This window comes from Artibeus jamaicensis, unplaced genomic scaffold, assembly GCF_021234435.1.
Source record: "Artibeus jamaicensis isolate MK-2021 breed Jamaican fruit bat unplaced genomic scaffold, CSHL_Jam_final contig_525, whole genome shotgun sequence".
In the NCBI taxonomy this organism is placed as follows: domain Eukaryota; kingdom Metazoa; phylum Chordata; class Mammalia; order Chiroptera; family Phyllostomidae; genus Artibeus; species Artibeus jamaicensis.
Window position 1 is genome coordinate 3,789,370 of NW_026521874.1, and position 15,446 is coordinate 3,804,815.

Consider the following 15,446-nt stretch of genomic DNA (forward strand, 5'->3'; position numbering starts at 1 on the left):
CTCATTTCCCCTTTGGAACGAGGTAGCTCAAGGTCTGCAGGAAAAGGCAGGCTGAGCTCCAGCGTTCATTCATTCTGTATTTACTGAGCATATATGTATTGGGTGCCAGCACCCTTCCAGGAGCTGAGGGTAGGGTGATGAACCAGGTGGACAAGACCCCCTGCCCTTGTGGAGCTTTCATTCTGGCTGGGGAGACACACCAAGAAGTAAATTATAATCGTTCGGAAGGTGATAAATGTATAGAAAAATATAAGTCAGAGTAAAGGGGATGGACCTGGCTGCACTTTTAATTTTAGAATGCTCTGGGCAGGGATTTTTTTTTCCTCTTTAGTCCATTTCGTTCACTTACAGTTGACTAGTGTCTGACACACAGTAGGCCAGGTCGGCACCGGATAACACCCATTCAGCGAGTGTTTACTTGAGCACCTGTTAAGCTGAGGATCCCAGCAACATGGTAGCTTTCAAGGAATCTAAGATTTTGGTGGGGAGAACACAGTAAAAAACAAAGTAAGTTCACACCTTTCTGATTTGGTCATATTTGAGCTGAGACCTGAACTATGGATGTTAAGAGCCAGGGACCTGCCCTGACTGGTGTGGCTCAGTGGGTTGGGCACCCTCCTGCAAACCGAAGTGTCCTAGGTTGAATTCCAGGCACCCGGCTGGCTTGGGGGCATGCAGGAGGTAGAGGCTGGGTGTCTGGACGTTTCTCTCCCTCTTTTTCCCTTCCTTCCCCTCTCTGAGATAAATCCAATCTTTAAAAAAGAAAGAAAGAGAGAGAGAAAGAAAGGAAAGAAAAAAGAAAAAAGAAAAAGAGCCAGGGACCTGCTTTCCAGGGTAGAAGGGAAAAGCAGGTGCAAAGACCCAGAAGCAGCACTACTTGGCCGGAGCATTAGGAGGCCAATTCAGCTGTAGAACAGTGGGTAACAGGTGAGGTGTGGTAGAGTCCTTGGACATCAGCTCCAGGAAGGCAGGATCCTTTACTGTCCAATTCTACCCCCTACATCTGAGATATCACTCGGTGTGTACTCGAAGCTCAGTATTTGTTGCATGAGTAAGTGTAGCAGAGACAGGAGTGAGCGAAGCTAGCTAGCTCCTCCTTAAGCCCAGAGTCCAATCAAAGGCGTGTGTCATTCCAGGTCACCTGTGTGAAATTCAACTGTTGCTACCACTAGAGAGCGCCCCCTCCACTCACCCACACGGCAGGAGAAAACTGAAGCACCCCTCCCTCCCGCAAAAGTGGGATTCCGCCGGAGGCCTTGCGCGGCTTTTATGAACGCTGGTAAGAACTTGGAACTTGAAATTTATACTCTGAGGACTTGTGCCTCCCTCCACTTACCATCTGTGTCTCAGCTCCAATATCTACAAAGAGAAAGCTTCGCAATTTCAGTGTCCTGTCACCTCACCCCGTTTTATTTCCGTTATAGCTCTGATCACTACAGTATCTAAAATCACCTCCTTTATGTATTGGTCAGTTTCCCTATGCCCCCAACTCCCCCACAGATGAGGGGTCCTGAAAGCAAAGTGTGTATCTGTTGAAATTTTAGTGTTGCCCCAGGGCCTCTCCCAGGTCTGACTCCCCACAGAAAATGGTCAGTGGATAAAACAATGACGTGTCCCTGATTCAAAGAAACCCTCAGCTCGGAATCTGGTACACACCACGGTTGAAGGCTGATGGGGCCTGAGGGAGGCTGGCTGGTTCAGAAGGGGAAAAGGCTGGAAGCTGAGAGATTTTGATGAGTAAGAACAAAAGGACCTGTTGGGGGGGGGGCGGTGGTAGCAACTGAGCAGGGGACTTGGGGGGAGGGGCTAGGTCTCCTTTCTTCTGCTCCTATATCATGCCCATCCTCCTAGTTTTCTGAGATTTGAATCCCAATATCTGCACAGAGCAATAATGATAATATCAATGATAATAATAATCATATAAGGTGCTGTCCAAACTTGAGGGGGAGGTGTCTGAGCAACCCCTTTCCCACCCCAGGGTCCTAAAATCCTGAAAGGCCTGTGTGGTCAGGAGCTTCCCCCACCCTGTTAGAGACAGCTGGGGCCAGGAGATGCACCAACCCATCCCAAAGGCCTGTTTAACAGAATGAGAAGCTGAGGCCCCAGAGAGAAAGCGCCTTGTGAAAGGACACCAAACAAGCCAGTGAAAAATCGGGACTGGAACCTAAGGGCGCTCCTCCCTGCAGTTGCACCTAGGCACCCTGTGTGACTCCCCCTAGTGGTCAGGGAGCTGTGCTCTCAGCCTTTTGGGTTTTTTTTTTTTAATTTATTTTTTTATTGATTATGCCATTACAGTTGTTCTACTCCCCCCTTCATTCCCCTCCACCCTACCCCCCATCCCCACCATTACCCCTCCTTTAGTTTATGACCATGTGTCTCAAGTTCTTTAAATTCTATATTTCCCATACTATTCTTGCCCCCCCATCTATTTTCTACCTACCGTCTATGCTACTTATTTTCTGTCCCTTCTCCCCCCTTCTCCTCCTCCCACTCCCCTGTTGCTAACCCTCCTTGAGATCTTCATTTCTATGTTTCCACTCCTGATCTAGCTGTCCTTTTACTTTGCTTTTGTTTTAGGTGTAGTTGTTAATAACTGTGAGTTTGCTGTCCTTTCATTGTTCATGTTTTTTTAACTTCTTTTTCTTAAATAAGTCCCTTTAACATTTCATATAATAAGGGCTTGGTGATGATGAACCCCTTGAATTTGATCTTATCTGAGAAGCACTTTATCTGTCCTTCCATTCTAAATGAAAGTTTTGCTGGATAGAGCAATCTTGGTTGTAGGTCTTTGGATTTCATGACTTGGAATACCTCTTTCCAGCCCCTTCTTGTCTGTAAGGTCTCTTTTGAGAAATCTGCTGACAGTCTGATGGGGACTCCTTTGTAGGTGACTGTCCCCTTAGCTCTTGCTGCTTCTAGGATTCTCTCCTTCATTTTAATCTTGGCTAATGTAATGATGATGTGCCTTGGTGTGGTTCTTCTTGGGTCCAACTTCTTTGAAACTCTCTGAGCTTCCTGGATTTCCTGGAAGTCTATTTCCTTTGCCAGATTGGGGAAGTTCTCCTTTATTATTTGTTCAAATAAGTTTTCCACTGGTGGCTGTTCCTTTCCCCCTTCTGGTACCCCTATAATTCGGATGTTGGAGCGTTTAAAGATGTCCTGGAGGTTCCTAAGCCTCTCCTCATTTTTTTGAATTCTTGCTTCTTCATTCTTTTCTGTTTGGCCATGATTTGCTTTCTTCTGGTCCACTCCATTGATTTGAGTCCCAGTTTCCTTTTCATCGCTATTGGTTTCCTGTGCAATTACGTTCAATTAGTTTTGCCTTCATATGTTTGTCTAATTTGTGGGTATAATCAACCAGTTCTGTGAGGATCCTGATGACCAGTGTTTTAAACTGTGCGTCTGAGAGTTTCGCTATTTCTTCATCGCTTAGATTTATGGGCTCTGGGGCTTTGAGATCTTCTTGAGCCATTTTTGGTCTGTTCGTGCCCTTTAAGTGTGAGATGCGGCGGCTTGGACTCCCAGGTCGCTGGGTTGTGACGCTGTACGTGGGGGCGTGGTCAGAGCGGGGAAATGGCGGCTCCCTCTGCTGTTTCGTGCCGCTGGGTGAGGAGCAAAGCCTTAGGTGGTGCACCAGGGCCGGGCCACTCAGAGTCGCTGGATTATGGCACTGTATGTGGAGGTGGGGTAAGAGCGGGGAAATGGTGGCGCCTTCCGCTGCCACTCACCGCGGGGACACGCTGGGTCCCGGTCCAATCGCCCACTCCCTCGCTTGTTTATCCACACACGAATGCGCGACCACAGTCAACCCACTGCCCTACTCCCTCGCTGTTTCCCCGGGGTCGCTCGCTGGGTCTCTCACTAGGTCCCACCCTGCGCCTGGGTTCCCTGCGCCTGAGTCCGTCTGACTGAATTTTCCTGTGCAACCCCGCTTTGCCAGCTGCTGGTTTCGCCCCTTACCAGTCAGGCTGAAGAATTTGTTGTTAACAGACTTCTGAAAAGTTCAATTTTCTGTGTTCTGGCTGTGTTTTCTGTTGCTAATATTTAGTTGTCTCTAAACTTGGTTGTGTGAGAAGGCACGGCGTCTCCGCCTATGCCTCCATCTTGGCGGAAGTCGCCTTTTGGGGTTTGTATCCAAAGAAGCCAAATAGAATTTTTCAGTCCACTCTGTGCATGAGGATGTAAAGATCAGAATGAAAGGGCTATTGCAACTGGCTGCACCACCTCGATCAATGGGTGTAGCCCAGGGCTGGTCAGAGATGGCAAGACCTTCCTCGGCAGGTAGGAAGCTCACCTTCACGTGGGGTGAAAAAATAGTGAACGCTTAAGTAGTACTTACCAATGACAGGCACTATTTAAAGGCCTGTATTATTAAATAGTTTATATATATTATAAAGATTAATATAAAGTATATTTAAAGTATATATTAATCATATATCCATGTTATATTTAAATTATCTTATTTTATATTATTAAGCGTACTACATTGGACTCAGAGATTCCTTACCACAACCTGTGGTATGACTCTCCCCATATTATAGATGAAAAAAATTGGCAAGGAGTCAGTAACTAGTAGCACAGGACCCTAAACCCACTGGGCAGGTACCCCGAGTCTGGGGCTTTACCTCCATCTAATGCTTCTGCATTAGAATTTCCAGAGGTTTTCTTAAAATGCAAGGTACTAAAACCCACAAGGTCTTCTGTAAAGTCTGAGGACTGAACTAGGTCAGCTTGCATCTTTAACTGCTGTTAGTCTTTTTATTTTATTTTATTTATTCATTTTTAGAGAGAGGGGAAGAGAAGGAGAAAGAGAGGGAGAGAAACATCAATGCGTAGTCGTACTCCTCATACTGGGGATCTGGCCTGCAGTCCAGGCACGTGCCCCGACTGGCAATGGAACCGGCGACTCCCTGGTTTGCAACCGGCACTCAATTCACTGAGCTACACCAGCCAGGACCTGCTGTTAGTCTTTTACAGTGATTAAGGTTGGCTTTCCCCTCGGCTACTCAGTTGCAATGTGACCTTAACCTCTCTGAGCCCCCCATCCTTTTAGCCAAAATGGAGACCTTATAAACAGCTATTCATAGACCCTGCCTTTGGACACCCAATCACCCACCCACCCACCCAGGCAGATTTTTAGGAAGTGAGGAGGAACCTCCCCTCACCCCTTCCTGCCCAACTAAGGCCTTGAAGAAGTCACCGCTTTCACTTCAGTTCAGAAAGAGCCCATTTTGTCAGAGCCCCTCATCGTTGCTCCCGTTTGCTCCCTTCCCCCGTTCCCGCCTCCTCTCTCCTCTGAGTCTTGAAATCCCTAAATTAATAATAATAATAATAAAGAGCCACCATTTCCTGAGCTGGTGCCTTTATAGGACAAAGCCCCCAGTTCCCGGGCTCCCCATGCCCCTGGTCAGGAGCCGTGGCTGGGTCTGTGGCTTCGTGCCCGCGCCTTTTATGGGGAGAGCTTTTTTTGTCCTGGCTAAGAAATCTTTGCCAGCCTCAAGGTCATGAAGATAGTCACCTATGTTTGAAAACTTTAAGACAGATTTTTAAAAAGCCGTAGGGTTTAGGTGTATGACCCATCAACTGATTTTTTAAAAAGATTTTATTTATTTATCTTTAGAGGGGAAGGGAAGGAGAGAGGGAGAGAAACATCAATGTATGGTTGCCTTTTGTGTGTCCTCTGCTGGGAAGTGGTCTGCAGAGAACCAGCCTGCAACCCAGGCATGTGCCCTGACTGGGAATCAAACCGCAATTGTCTGGTTTGCAGGCCCCTGCTCAATACACTGAGCTACACCAGCTAGGGCTTTCAACTGATTTTTTTTGAGTGAAGTAGGTTTACCCATTGAAATGCGTGGACATTTTTATAAAAAATGAAGTGACTCGATATACAACGGATTTGGAAAACTGAGTACCGATAAAAAGAATTTTCTCGAAAAAAATGAAGTGACTCTCTTTTTGGACTCTGTTCTAGTCCATCGCTCTATTTACTTATTCTTCTGCCAATATACATGGTCTTTTTTTTTAAGATTTTATTTATTTATCTTTAGAGAGGAAGGGAAGGAGAGAAGGAGAGAAACATCAATGTGTGGTTGCCTCTCGTGAGTCCCTGCCGGGAACCGGCCTGCAACCCAGGCATGTGCCCTGACTGGGAATCGATCCACGATCGTGTGGTTTGCAGGCCTGTGCTCAATCCGCTGAGCTATGCCAGCCAGGGCCAGTATACATGCTCTTGATTGCTCTAGTTTTAAAATTAAGTCCTGAAGTCAAGAGATTAAGCCTTTCAGCTTTGTTCTCCTTTTTCAAAATTGCTTTGTCTCTATGAGGTGCTTTACATCTGTGTATTTTAGAATAAAGTCTTGGGATACATTTTGTCAATACACACATGATTTAGGAATCACTGAATCTCTGCTGGGTGGGGTGTCAGCAGAATTAAATGCCTTCCTGGAAGATCTAAACCTCCATGAACAAAATGGGACCACTGGATCACAGTGCAGAGACTGTGCACCTGGGATGTGGGAGGACTATTTTGCGTTGAACTGTGTCCCCCGAAAGATCCGTTCAGTTCCTAACTCCCAGCACCTATAAATGTAATTTTCTTTGGAGAGGTAACCAAGTTAAAACAAGGTCATTACAGCGAGTCCTAATCCAGTATGACTGGTGTGCTTATCAAAAGGAGATACTTGGGCCCCGGCTGGTGTGGCTCAGTGGTTGAGCACCGGCCTGTGAATCAAAGGGTCGAGGGTTTGATTCCCAGTCTAGGGTACATGCCTGGGTTGTGGGCCAGATCCACAGGAGCGGGTGTGTGGGAAGCAATCACGCACTGATGTTCCTCTCCCTCTTTCTCTCCCTTCCTTCCCCCTTTCTAAAAAATAAATAAATAAAATCCTTTTTAAAAAGGGGAGGGGACATTTGGACACACAGTCCTGCCCAGAGAGGAGACAATATAAAGAGACACAGGGAGAAGAAGGCTACCTACAAGCCACGGAACGAACGCCCGCAGCTGCCAGAAGCTGGGAGGGAGGTCTGCAGTAGATTTTCATAGAGCCTTAAACGGGAACATGGCCTCCAGAATCGTGAGACAACAGCTTTCTGGTGTTCTCGGCCACCCGGCTGGTTGGCCTTCATTAAGAGCTCCAGACCAGTAGTGCCCTGGACAGAACCCAGGTGGGGTCTTCAGCCAGCCGAATACGCTGAGTTCTCATGAGTTTATCAGGGGCTGCAGGGTGTTCAAGATGTCAACAAAGACTAGAAAAGGGCACAGCATTTGGAACCGGGCCCACATCAATTCGAATCCCAGCTTGATCAGTTTGTCACTGTGCCGCTCTAGGCAAGCAGCCCAACCTCTCTGAGCCCCACCTGTCAGATGGGAATGGAAATGGGACTTGACAGAAAGAGTTGTTAGGAGCGTTTCTGGAAAGAACATTTGTCTGGCAATTAGCACGGTGCTCCATAAATGGCGGTTACTATTTTCCCTCTGGTGGGGTGTTCTGTGCTCACGGGAAGGGGAGTGTTTCATTTCAAATCTAATGGGTCGGCTCATTCCAAATCTAACCAATTGGCTATTTACGAAAGGCAGAATATCGGTGAGAATCCAACTAGGAAAAACGTACCAGAACAAGGGAATGTACACAGAGAATTGCTTCATAGGTAAAGGAAGAACCCCGGAAGGAGGGGGACGCAGTGGCCATCGGGGTTGAAGAAACAGAAGGTGTTTCTGGTACCCAGGAAGGACTGTTGTCACCAGATACAAGCTGGACCCACAGTGAGCCTGTCTGGTGGGAGGCGGAGACACAGGAAACGTGGCTGCTGCTGGAGATACTACCCAGGGCAGAGGGAGGGCAGAGAAATACCCCAGCTTCCCCCTCCTGCCCCCAGGCTCCTACTACCGCAGCCCATTTGCGGATCTATGCAGGAAGCTAGTTGAGCAGCAGCCTGCTGGGATTGGCCTCCTTATGACTCAGAACAAAGCAGAGAAGGGCCAGGAATGACAAACAAGCCTGGGACCAGAGAGTAGGGCTCATGTTGAATCTCTCTGAGCCTGATTCCCCACCTAGAAAATAGGGATAATGGTGTACGAGTATCTTCTCAAAGTAGTCGAGTGCCTGCTACCTAAGAGGAGGTACCTTGTAAATGTGAATAAATGATTGATTTAGCTGTTTTTTTTTTTTTTCTGCTCAGAGGATGAAAGGAGGAAAGAGGCCTGGGAATAAACTCGAGGTATAGGAGCAGAGCTGCTGCTGGTGGTATTTTTATCTCGGAGACGTGCCCATCTGTCCTCTCTCTGTTCTAAGCTGATGACTCTGACAGTCTCCTTTTAGAACTCCTGAGTCAGGGCTAACCACACCAAGTTCAGGGCACAAGGTCTCCAGGCTCCTTCAGAAGGAGTTCAGATCCACTGGATTTTTATTTAGCGTCTCTGCCTCCAACGGCTGCCAAAGGTTCCTCGCCTCCTCTGTCCCGGGGCTGAGCTGTCTCCAGACTCTCTCTTTGTATAATTAAAAAGAAAAATAGAACAGCCGATGTTGCCAAACATGTATTTAAAGTGACACCTTGGGTCCAAGGGAGTGAAAAATAAAAACGTTTAAGGTTTAGATTAAAAGTCTCCATGCTCAGCTGTCTCCTGACCCTGGGCCGCCTTTAATCCCTCGCCCTGGTTTGTAAAAAGCCTTTAAACTTCAGGCAGTTATTTCCCAGAGAACAATTCCGGTCTAATCACACAGAAAATGCCCAGCCTCCTGGGAACAGCCTGTCAAGTGCGGTGAGGTTCTGTGAGGCCCCTGGGGAGGTGGGGAAATTGGGGTGCTGACCATCCGAGGAGCCAGCCACCCCTGAGCCCTTGCTTTTTCACCCTGCCTTTCTCCTACCACACCTGATCCATCAGAAAACCCGGGCAACGGAGCCCTTTCAATTTGCTGAAAGTCTCTGCTCTTCCCCACAGCATGCTCCTCCATCTTCTGCAGGCCACCATCGTCACTTATCGGGAAAAGTCCACAGCAGTCACCTGCTCCCAGGCGTCCCCTCCCCTCTGGGTCCTCCTCAAGACATTCTACAACGGCATTGAGCTTTCTAACAAATCTGATCCGGGCCCTTCTCTGGTTGTATTTCCTGATGCTGCTGTGACTAATGACCACACGTTCAGTGGCTTAAAACAATACAAATTTATCCTCGTACAGTTCTAGAGGTCAGAAGTCCAAAATGAATCATCAGGGGCTAAGACTGAGGTGATGGCAAGGCTGGTTCCTTCCAGAAGCCTCCAGGGGAAATCCATTTCCTTGGGGTGTTTTTTTTTTTGGCTTCTAGTGGCTGGCCACCTCTTCCTTCTTCTCTAAAGGGCATCAGTACAGTGTCTGCTTCCACAGTCACATCTCCTCTTGCCCCCCCTTCTGTCTACCTCTTGTGAGGACCTTGTGATTACATCAGGCTCACCTGGATAATCCAGAACAGATCACTGAGCTAGTTAGAGTGAGTCCTGGCACGCCAAGGTTGCGAGTTCAATCCCTGGTCAGGACACATGCAAGAAACAACCAGTAACGCAGAAATAAAAGGAACAACAAATCCATGTTTTTTTCTCTCTCTTCCCCTCCTTCCCCCCTCTCTCTTTCTAAAATCAGTCAATAAAAATAAGAGTGAAAGATCCTTGACATGGCTTGATCACACCTGCAAAGCCACTTCTGCCATATGAGATCACAAGTTCACAGGATCTAGAGATTAAGGTGTGGACATCTTTGGGGGAGGGGGAGTCATTCATTATTCAGGCGGCCCCACCGCTTAAAGTCTTCCAATGGCTTTTCATCTGGGTTAGAATAAAACCCAAGCTCCTTACCTTATATGATCTAGCCTCTTTGGAGCTCTCTAACACCATTTCCCGGCACACCCGCCCCTGCCCAGCTTACTTGCATAGAAGCTACTTCTTAGTCTTCTTTCCACAGGCCAAGTCCTCAAGGCCTCTGCATATGCTGTTCCCGCTGTCTAAATGCTCTTCACATGGATGCATTATTTTTTTTTAATTTTTAAAAAGATTTTATTTATTTATTTTTAGAGAGGGGAAGGGAGAGAGAAAGAAACACTGATGTACAATGTATATCAGTTGCCTCTCCCACACCCCCACCTGGGGACCCAGCCTGCAACCCAGGCATATGCCCTGACTGGGAATCAAACCAGGGATACAATCCACGGAGCCATACCAGCCAGGGCTGCTTCTTCCCTTTTAGACCCCAGCTCAATGTCACCTCCAAGAGGCCTTTCCCTGATTAATCCCTCTCACCCATCACTCCCTGCAGTCTCTCACATCGCCAGGGTTTCCTTAATGTCGGAACAAAACCTTAACCTTACCTGTGTATGTTCTTTTTCACTGCTCCATCTCCATGACTGGTGCACAGTAGGCGTTTGTCAAATGCTTGTTGAATGAATGAATGGACAGATGATGGTCTGATGGTCCAGTATGGTCTCTGAGCTCCGGTTTCCAGGATTCAGGCTCAGGGTGGAGGCAGGTCGGAAAGGCAGGAGGGTGCGACGCTTCATGAGTACTTCCTGTGTCTCAGGCCCTGTGCTAGTCCTTCCTGCATGAAGTTCAACATTTACTGAACACCGTCTGCGTGCCAGGTCTGGTGCGGCGGACTTACTCAATTCAAGGAACATTTGCTGAGTGACTACTGAATGTTAGGCAGCGTATGTTTGCTCAGCATCTACTGTACGCCAGCCGTCCCAAATCAGTGCCTGAGTACACAGTAATAAAACACATGCCTGAATCCACGAACACCCTCCAGGATCCCCCAGTCTTCCTTCTAAAGTGCCCTGTAAATAAATAACTAACATACAAAGGTAAGATGATAATGTGGGTGTGTGCAGAGAGTAGAGGGGCCCTTATCACCTCGCACCGCGGGGTACTTTTCCCAGACTCTTATCTCCTCACCTGTGATCAGCTCTTTGAAGGTCAGGTTGACTTGCCCCTCACTCCTCACCTGCCTGCCCATCCCCTGGGCACCCAGGAAGGGCTTTGCCTGTAGTGCACAGGCAGCCAGTGTCTGTTGTCTGCTCCCTGCTGCTTCTCCTCCTGGTGGTGGTTCTGTCCTTCGTACACCAGAAGAGAGGGCAGCGGGCAGGCCCTAATCCTGGGGGGGGGGGCTGCCAGGGAGCTGGGCGCCTCCCCCAGGCTGCCCACCCTCCCATGTGGCCTTTTTTCAGCTAGAAAGAAAGCACTTGAGTCTCCCTTCTTGGTGCAACCCATTTGCCTGGACTTTTTGGAAAAATGTAGACACTGCATAGAAATCATTACAGCCTCAAATCCTTATCACAGTTGCATGGCTTTGCCTGATCTGACACTTTCCTTCCCTCGTTCGTTCCTTCCTTTCTCCTCCTCCTGCTTCTATTTTGAATTGCAGTAAAATATACATAACAACGTACCATTGTAACAATTTTAAAGTGTACAGTTCAGCCCTGGCTGGGTAGCTCAGTTGGCAATAGCGTTGTCCCAATGCACCAAGGTTGTGGGTTCGATCCCCTTTCAGGGCTCAAACAAGAAGCAAGCAATGAATGTATCAATAAGTGGAAGGGCAATGTTTTTCTTTCCCTGTTTTTTAATTATTATTTTTACATTTTATTCATTGATTTTTTTAAAGCATAAAGTTCAGCGTCATTAAGTACGTTCACATTGTCGTGCAATATCACATACAAAGATAACGTCAATAACATGCCGACTCTTTGGTAAGAAATGGCTAATATCATGAGCATGTGTAAAAATAAAGAAGCATATTATGGCCCTGGCTGGTGCAGCTCAGTGGATTGAGCATGGGCTGTGAACCAAACGGTCGCCGGTTCGATTCCCAGTCAGGGCACAAGCCTGGGTTGCAGGCCAAGTCCCTACTGGGGGCCACACAGGAGGCAACCACACATTGATGTTTCTCTTCCTTTCTTCCTCCCTCACTTCCCCATCTCTAAAAATAAATTTAAAAAATCTTTTTAAAAAAAGATTTTATTTATTTATTTATCGTTAGAGGGGAAGGGAAGGAGAGAGGAAGAGAAATAACCATGTATGGTTGCCTCCCATGCATCCCTCGGTGGGAACTGGCCTGCAACCCAGGCATGTGCCCTGACTGGGAATCGAACTGCGATCGCGATAATTAAAATCTTTTTAAAAAAGGAAGGAAATTCTGACCCAGGCTACGAGGTGCCTGAACTCTGAAGACATCATGCTAAGTGAATTTGACCAGATGTAAAAGAATAATGGTATGCTGCTACGTATTTGAAGTGCCTGTTGTAGCCCAGTTTATAGCGACAGAAAATGGAATGGCAGTTGCCAGTGGCTGGATGGGGGGCAATGTTGGGAGGTACGTACTCGTTAGGAGCAGTATGTTTGGGAGTGTTGTGGACAGAATGTTCGTGTCCCCTCCACCCAAGCTCAAATGTTGGGCCCTGACCACCCCGCAGTGTGATGGTTCTTGGGGCAGAACCTTGGGGAAACGATTAGGTTTAACCTTAGACCAGGAGAGTGGGGCCTCCTGATGAGATTAGTGCCCTCTTAGGAAGAGGAGGAGAGCGTTCCCTCCCTACGCACCAAGCCAAGGCCACGCGAGCACTGCAGGGCAAGGCTGCCGTCTACAAACGGAGAAGTGGACCCTCCCCAGGAACTGAATGTGCTGGCACCTTGACCGTGGGCTTCCCAGCCGTCAAAACTGTGAGAGACAAATGTCTGGTGTGTGAGCCTCCCAGTCTGCTTTCTTCTAGTAGCTCACATTAATTGAGACGGAGATGATGGAGAATTCCAGAGCGGGATGGTGGGGATGGTTACACAGCAGTGTGCGTGTGCCCAATGCTGCCGAACTGCAGGCCTGAAAACGGCTAAAGTGGCAAGTCCTACGCTGTGTGTGTATTTGCCACAACTCAAAAAAGCAAAAGCAAAAAAACGGTGCTTAATTCAGCAGTGCATTTACTAAAATTGGAACACGGAGAATGGGAATGTTACTCTGGCCCCTGCACAAGGATGACATGCACGTCTGTAAAGCGCTCCATGAGAAAAAGACAAAGAAAAAAGAACAACAGCAACAGCGAAATCCCCTTCTTCGAAATTTTCCACGGCCCCATTTCAGTCTCCTCCTCCGTGTGCCCCAGAAGAAATTACGGCCCTCAATTGTGGATTTATTCCTTCATTGTTTGTTGCTTTTCTATATAGTATACTGTTCCCTTTGACAGGTTTTTGAACTTTATATAAATAAACTTTACTGTGTGCCTCCCTCTGCAGCTTGCCCTGCAGTGGGACATTTTTGGATCAGAGTTGTCCATGTGGATGTGGGGAGCTTCGTTCTTTTTCACTGCTGTATAGTTTCCCCCCTGTACAATGCACATATCCTGGGGCCCTTCAGATCCTCTCAGTCTCCCCTCCTTAGGTGATCTTCTGATCACTTGTTGCATCCTGCCTGTTGCCATGGGGACCAGTCCTGTGTGGGCTCTGACCTGCTGGCCTCCTTCTGGGGCTGCTGTGTGGCTCACACGTGGATACACAGATGTAGAGTGGGGCGTACACCCCATAAGACACACCCAGGACAGGGAGCCAGTAGGGAGTTGTCTTCCCTTCCCCCATGCTCTCTGGAGCTACCCCAAGATGCCATAGGACACGAGGCCTCTCTTCAGTCTCCTCCTATCGACTCACCTGTTTGTCCTCCCTCGGTCCCCGTTCCTCACTCCTGCCTCCCCCACAGAGAAGCCCAGCACCAACGTCTGGTTCTGACTCTGCTTTCTCAGGAACCCGACTGATGTAGCCTGTGATCTGTCCCTCCCCTGCTGACAAACACTGGAGTTGGGCCAAGCCTTTGAGATTGCATGCCATGTGGCCAGGACTCACACCCTTGTTCATGCTTCCTGGTGCACGTGTGTCTGTTTCCGTAGAACGTCCCTGGCCGTGGAACTGCTGGAGTATAGGTTGCACGCACACCCCTTCAGCTGTACCAGATACTACGTGACTAATCCCCACAGTGCCTACTTATTCTTCCAGTTTACGTCACTGCTATCCCTGCCTTCAGCTCACTCCATTTGTTGGGTCATTCGGGTCTCTTGCAGTTCCTTTAGCACACGTCATGAGGCTCCTGAATCTGCTCTTTTTTCTGCTGAGAACACTTTGCCCACGCTCAGCCTAGCTGAGACCTCCTCTTCCACAGAAATCAGCACTGTGCCTTGCTTCCCCAGAACAGCTTCCTGACTCCCTCCTCAGCCCCAGACCAGCACCCCCTGGCCCCCCTGCCCTTTTTGTGCTGCGCAAGCCTCACACTCCTCTGTTGTGATGCACCGATCAGTTGCAATGATTCCCCCATCTGCACAACTGTTGGAACAAGGTCTGCCAATGCTGCTAAGTTTCACTAGCCTGAAAGTAGTGATTTTTATGTTTGTTTAAGTTCACTGCCATATTCCAGCACCCAGCACCATGCCTGGCGCATAGTAGGGAGTTGATACGATTATTCTAATAGCCATTCCGTGTTCTTACTGAGGTGCAAGTTCAGTGTTTAATATTCCCTGCACATTTCACATTAATTGGCATCTACTGGGATCCAGGATCGTGACAATGTAAATAAACACAATGTTTTTCCTTGAGCAGCTCACAGATAAAGGTCAATAAACATTATTGAGCTGGTTGGACCCTGGCATGTCCTAAACGCTTAGCAACTGTTGAATTGACTCAGAAGTCACCTTTACTCTGAGTATTACTATAATGAGTAATGATGGCTACTGTTCACTGAGCACTTACTATGTGCCTGGCAGTCTTCCGAGTGCCTTGCATTTGCCATCTCGTCCTATCCTCGCATCCTACCAGGGTGGTACTGCTATTACCTCCATTTTACGGGTTCCTGGGCCTCAGGAACCCGAGGTCACTTGTTCCGAATGACGCAACTCACAAATGGTGCAGACAGGATTTCTCAGCCAGAGCTCCTAACTACCTCTGGTGACACTAATTTTCTCCTGCCCCAGTTCTACCGCTTTCAGACTCCAGAGGCTGAGTTCTTTCTTACTCACAGTGGTAAATTCATACCTGCTACTATGGGGCACTTACCCAGAACTAATTGCTTTTTATCCCTCCATTCATTTTTTTCAGCAAGTATTTACTGAGAACCCGCCACACGCTGAGCTGTTTTTGAGGGGCTGGAGATATAGCGGTGAGCAAAACGGAATAAAACACCTGTTTTGCAGAGTTGATATCCTAGTGTGAGGAAAAAAGGATGAAAACAAATAAAACATCTGATGAAGCAGAAAACAAAGCTGTGGAGTGGGGTGACCGAGGTTTCTGTGATCTTGTTTCTTCTCACCAACAATCTTCTTCTTCCCTCGAGAATAAAGTCCAAGGAGGTGAAGTGGCTTCCTCACAGCTTGCAGGCTGAGACGTCAGGGCCCAGAGGGACTGAGGATCCCATTGTGCCCATCACTCTTTGTCGTGTGCTTCCTGAGTGCTTTGCATGGTGGTG

The 15,446-nt window shown here is 48.0% G+C and overlaps 1 protein-coding gene across 1 annotated transcript in view; it reads left to right on the forward strand.

Moving 5' to 3' along the window:
- Positions 1 to 1,254: 1,254 nt before the first annotated feature.
- The window catches only part of KDM2B (lysine demethylase 2B), a 124,095-nt gene continuing 109,903 nt past the window's right edge, over positions 1,255 to 15,446 (forward strand). Inside the window, exon 1 of the mRNA XM_037144407.2 lies at positions 1,255 to 1,279. Coding sequence (XP_037000302.2) covers positions 1,270 to 1,279 — 10 coding nt within the window. The 5' untranslated portion in view covers positions 1,255 to 1,269. The remainder of the gene's footprint in view (positions 1,280 to 15,446) is intronic.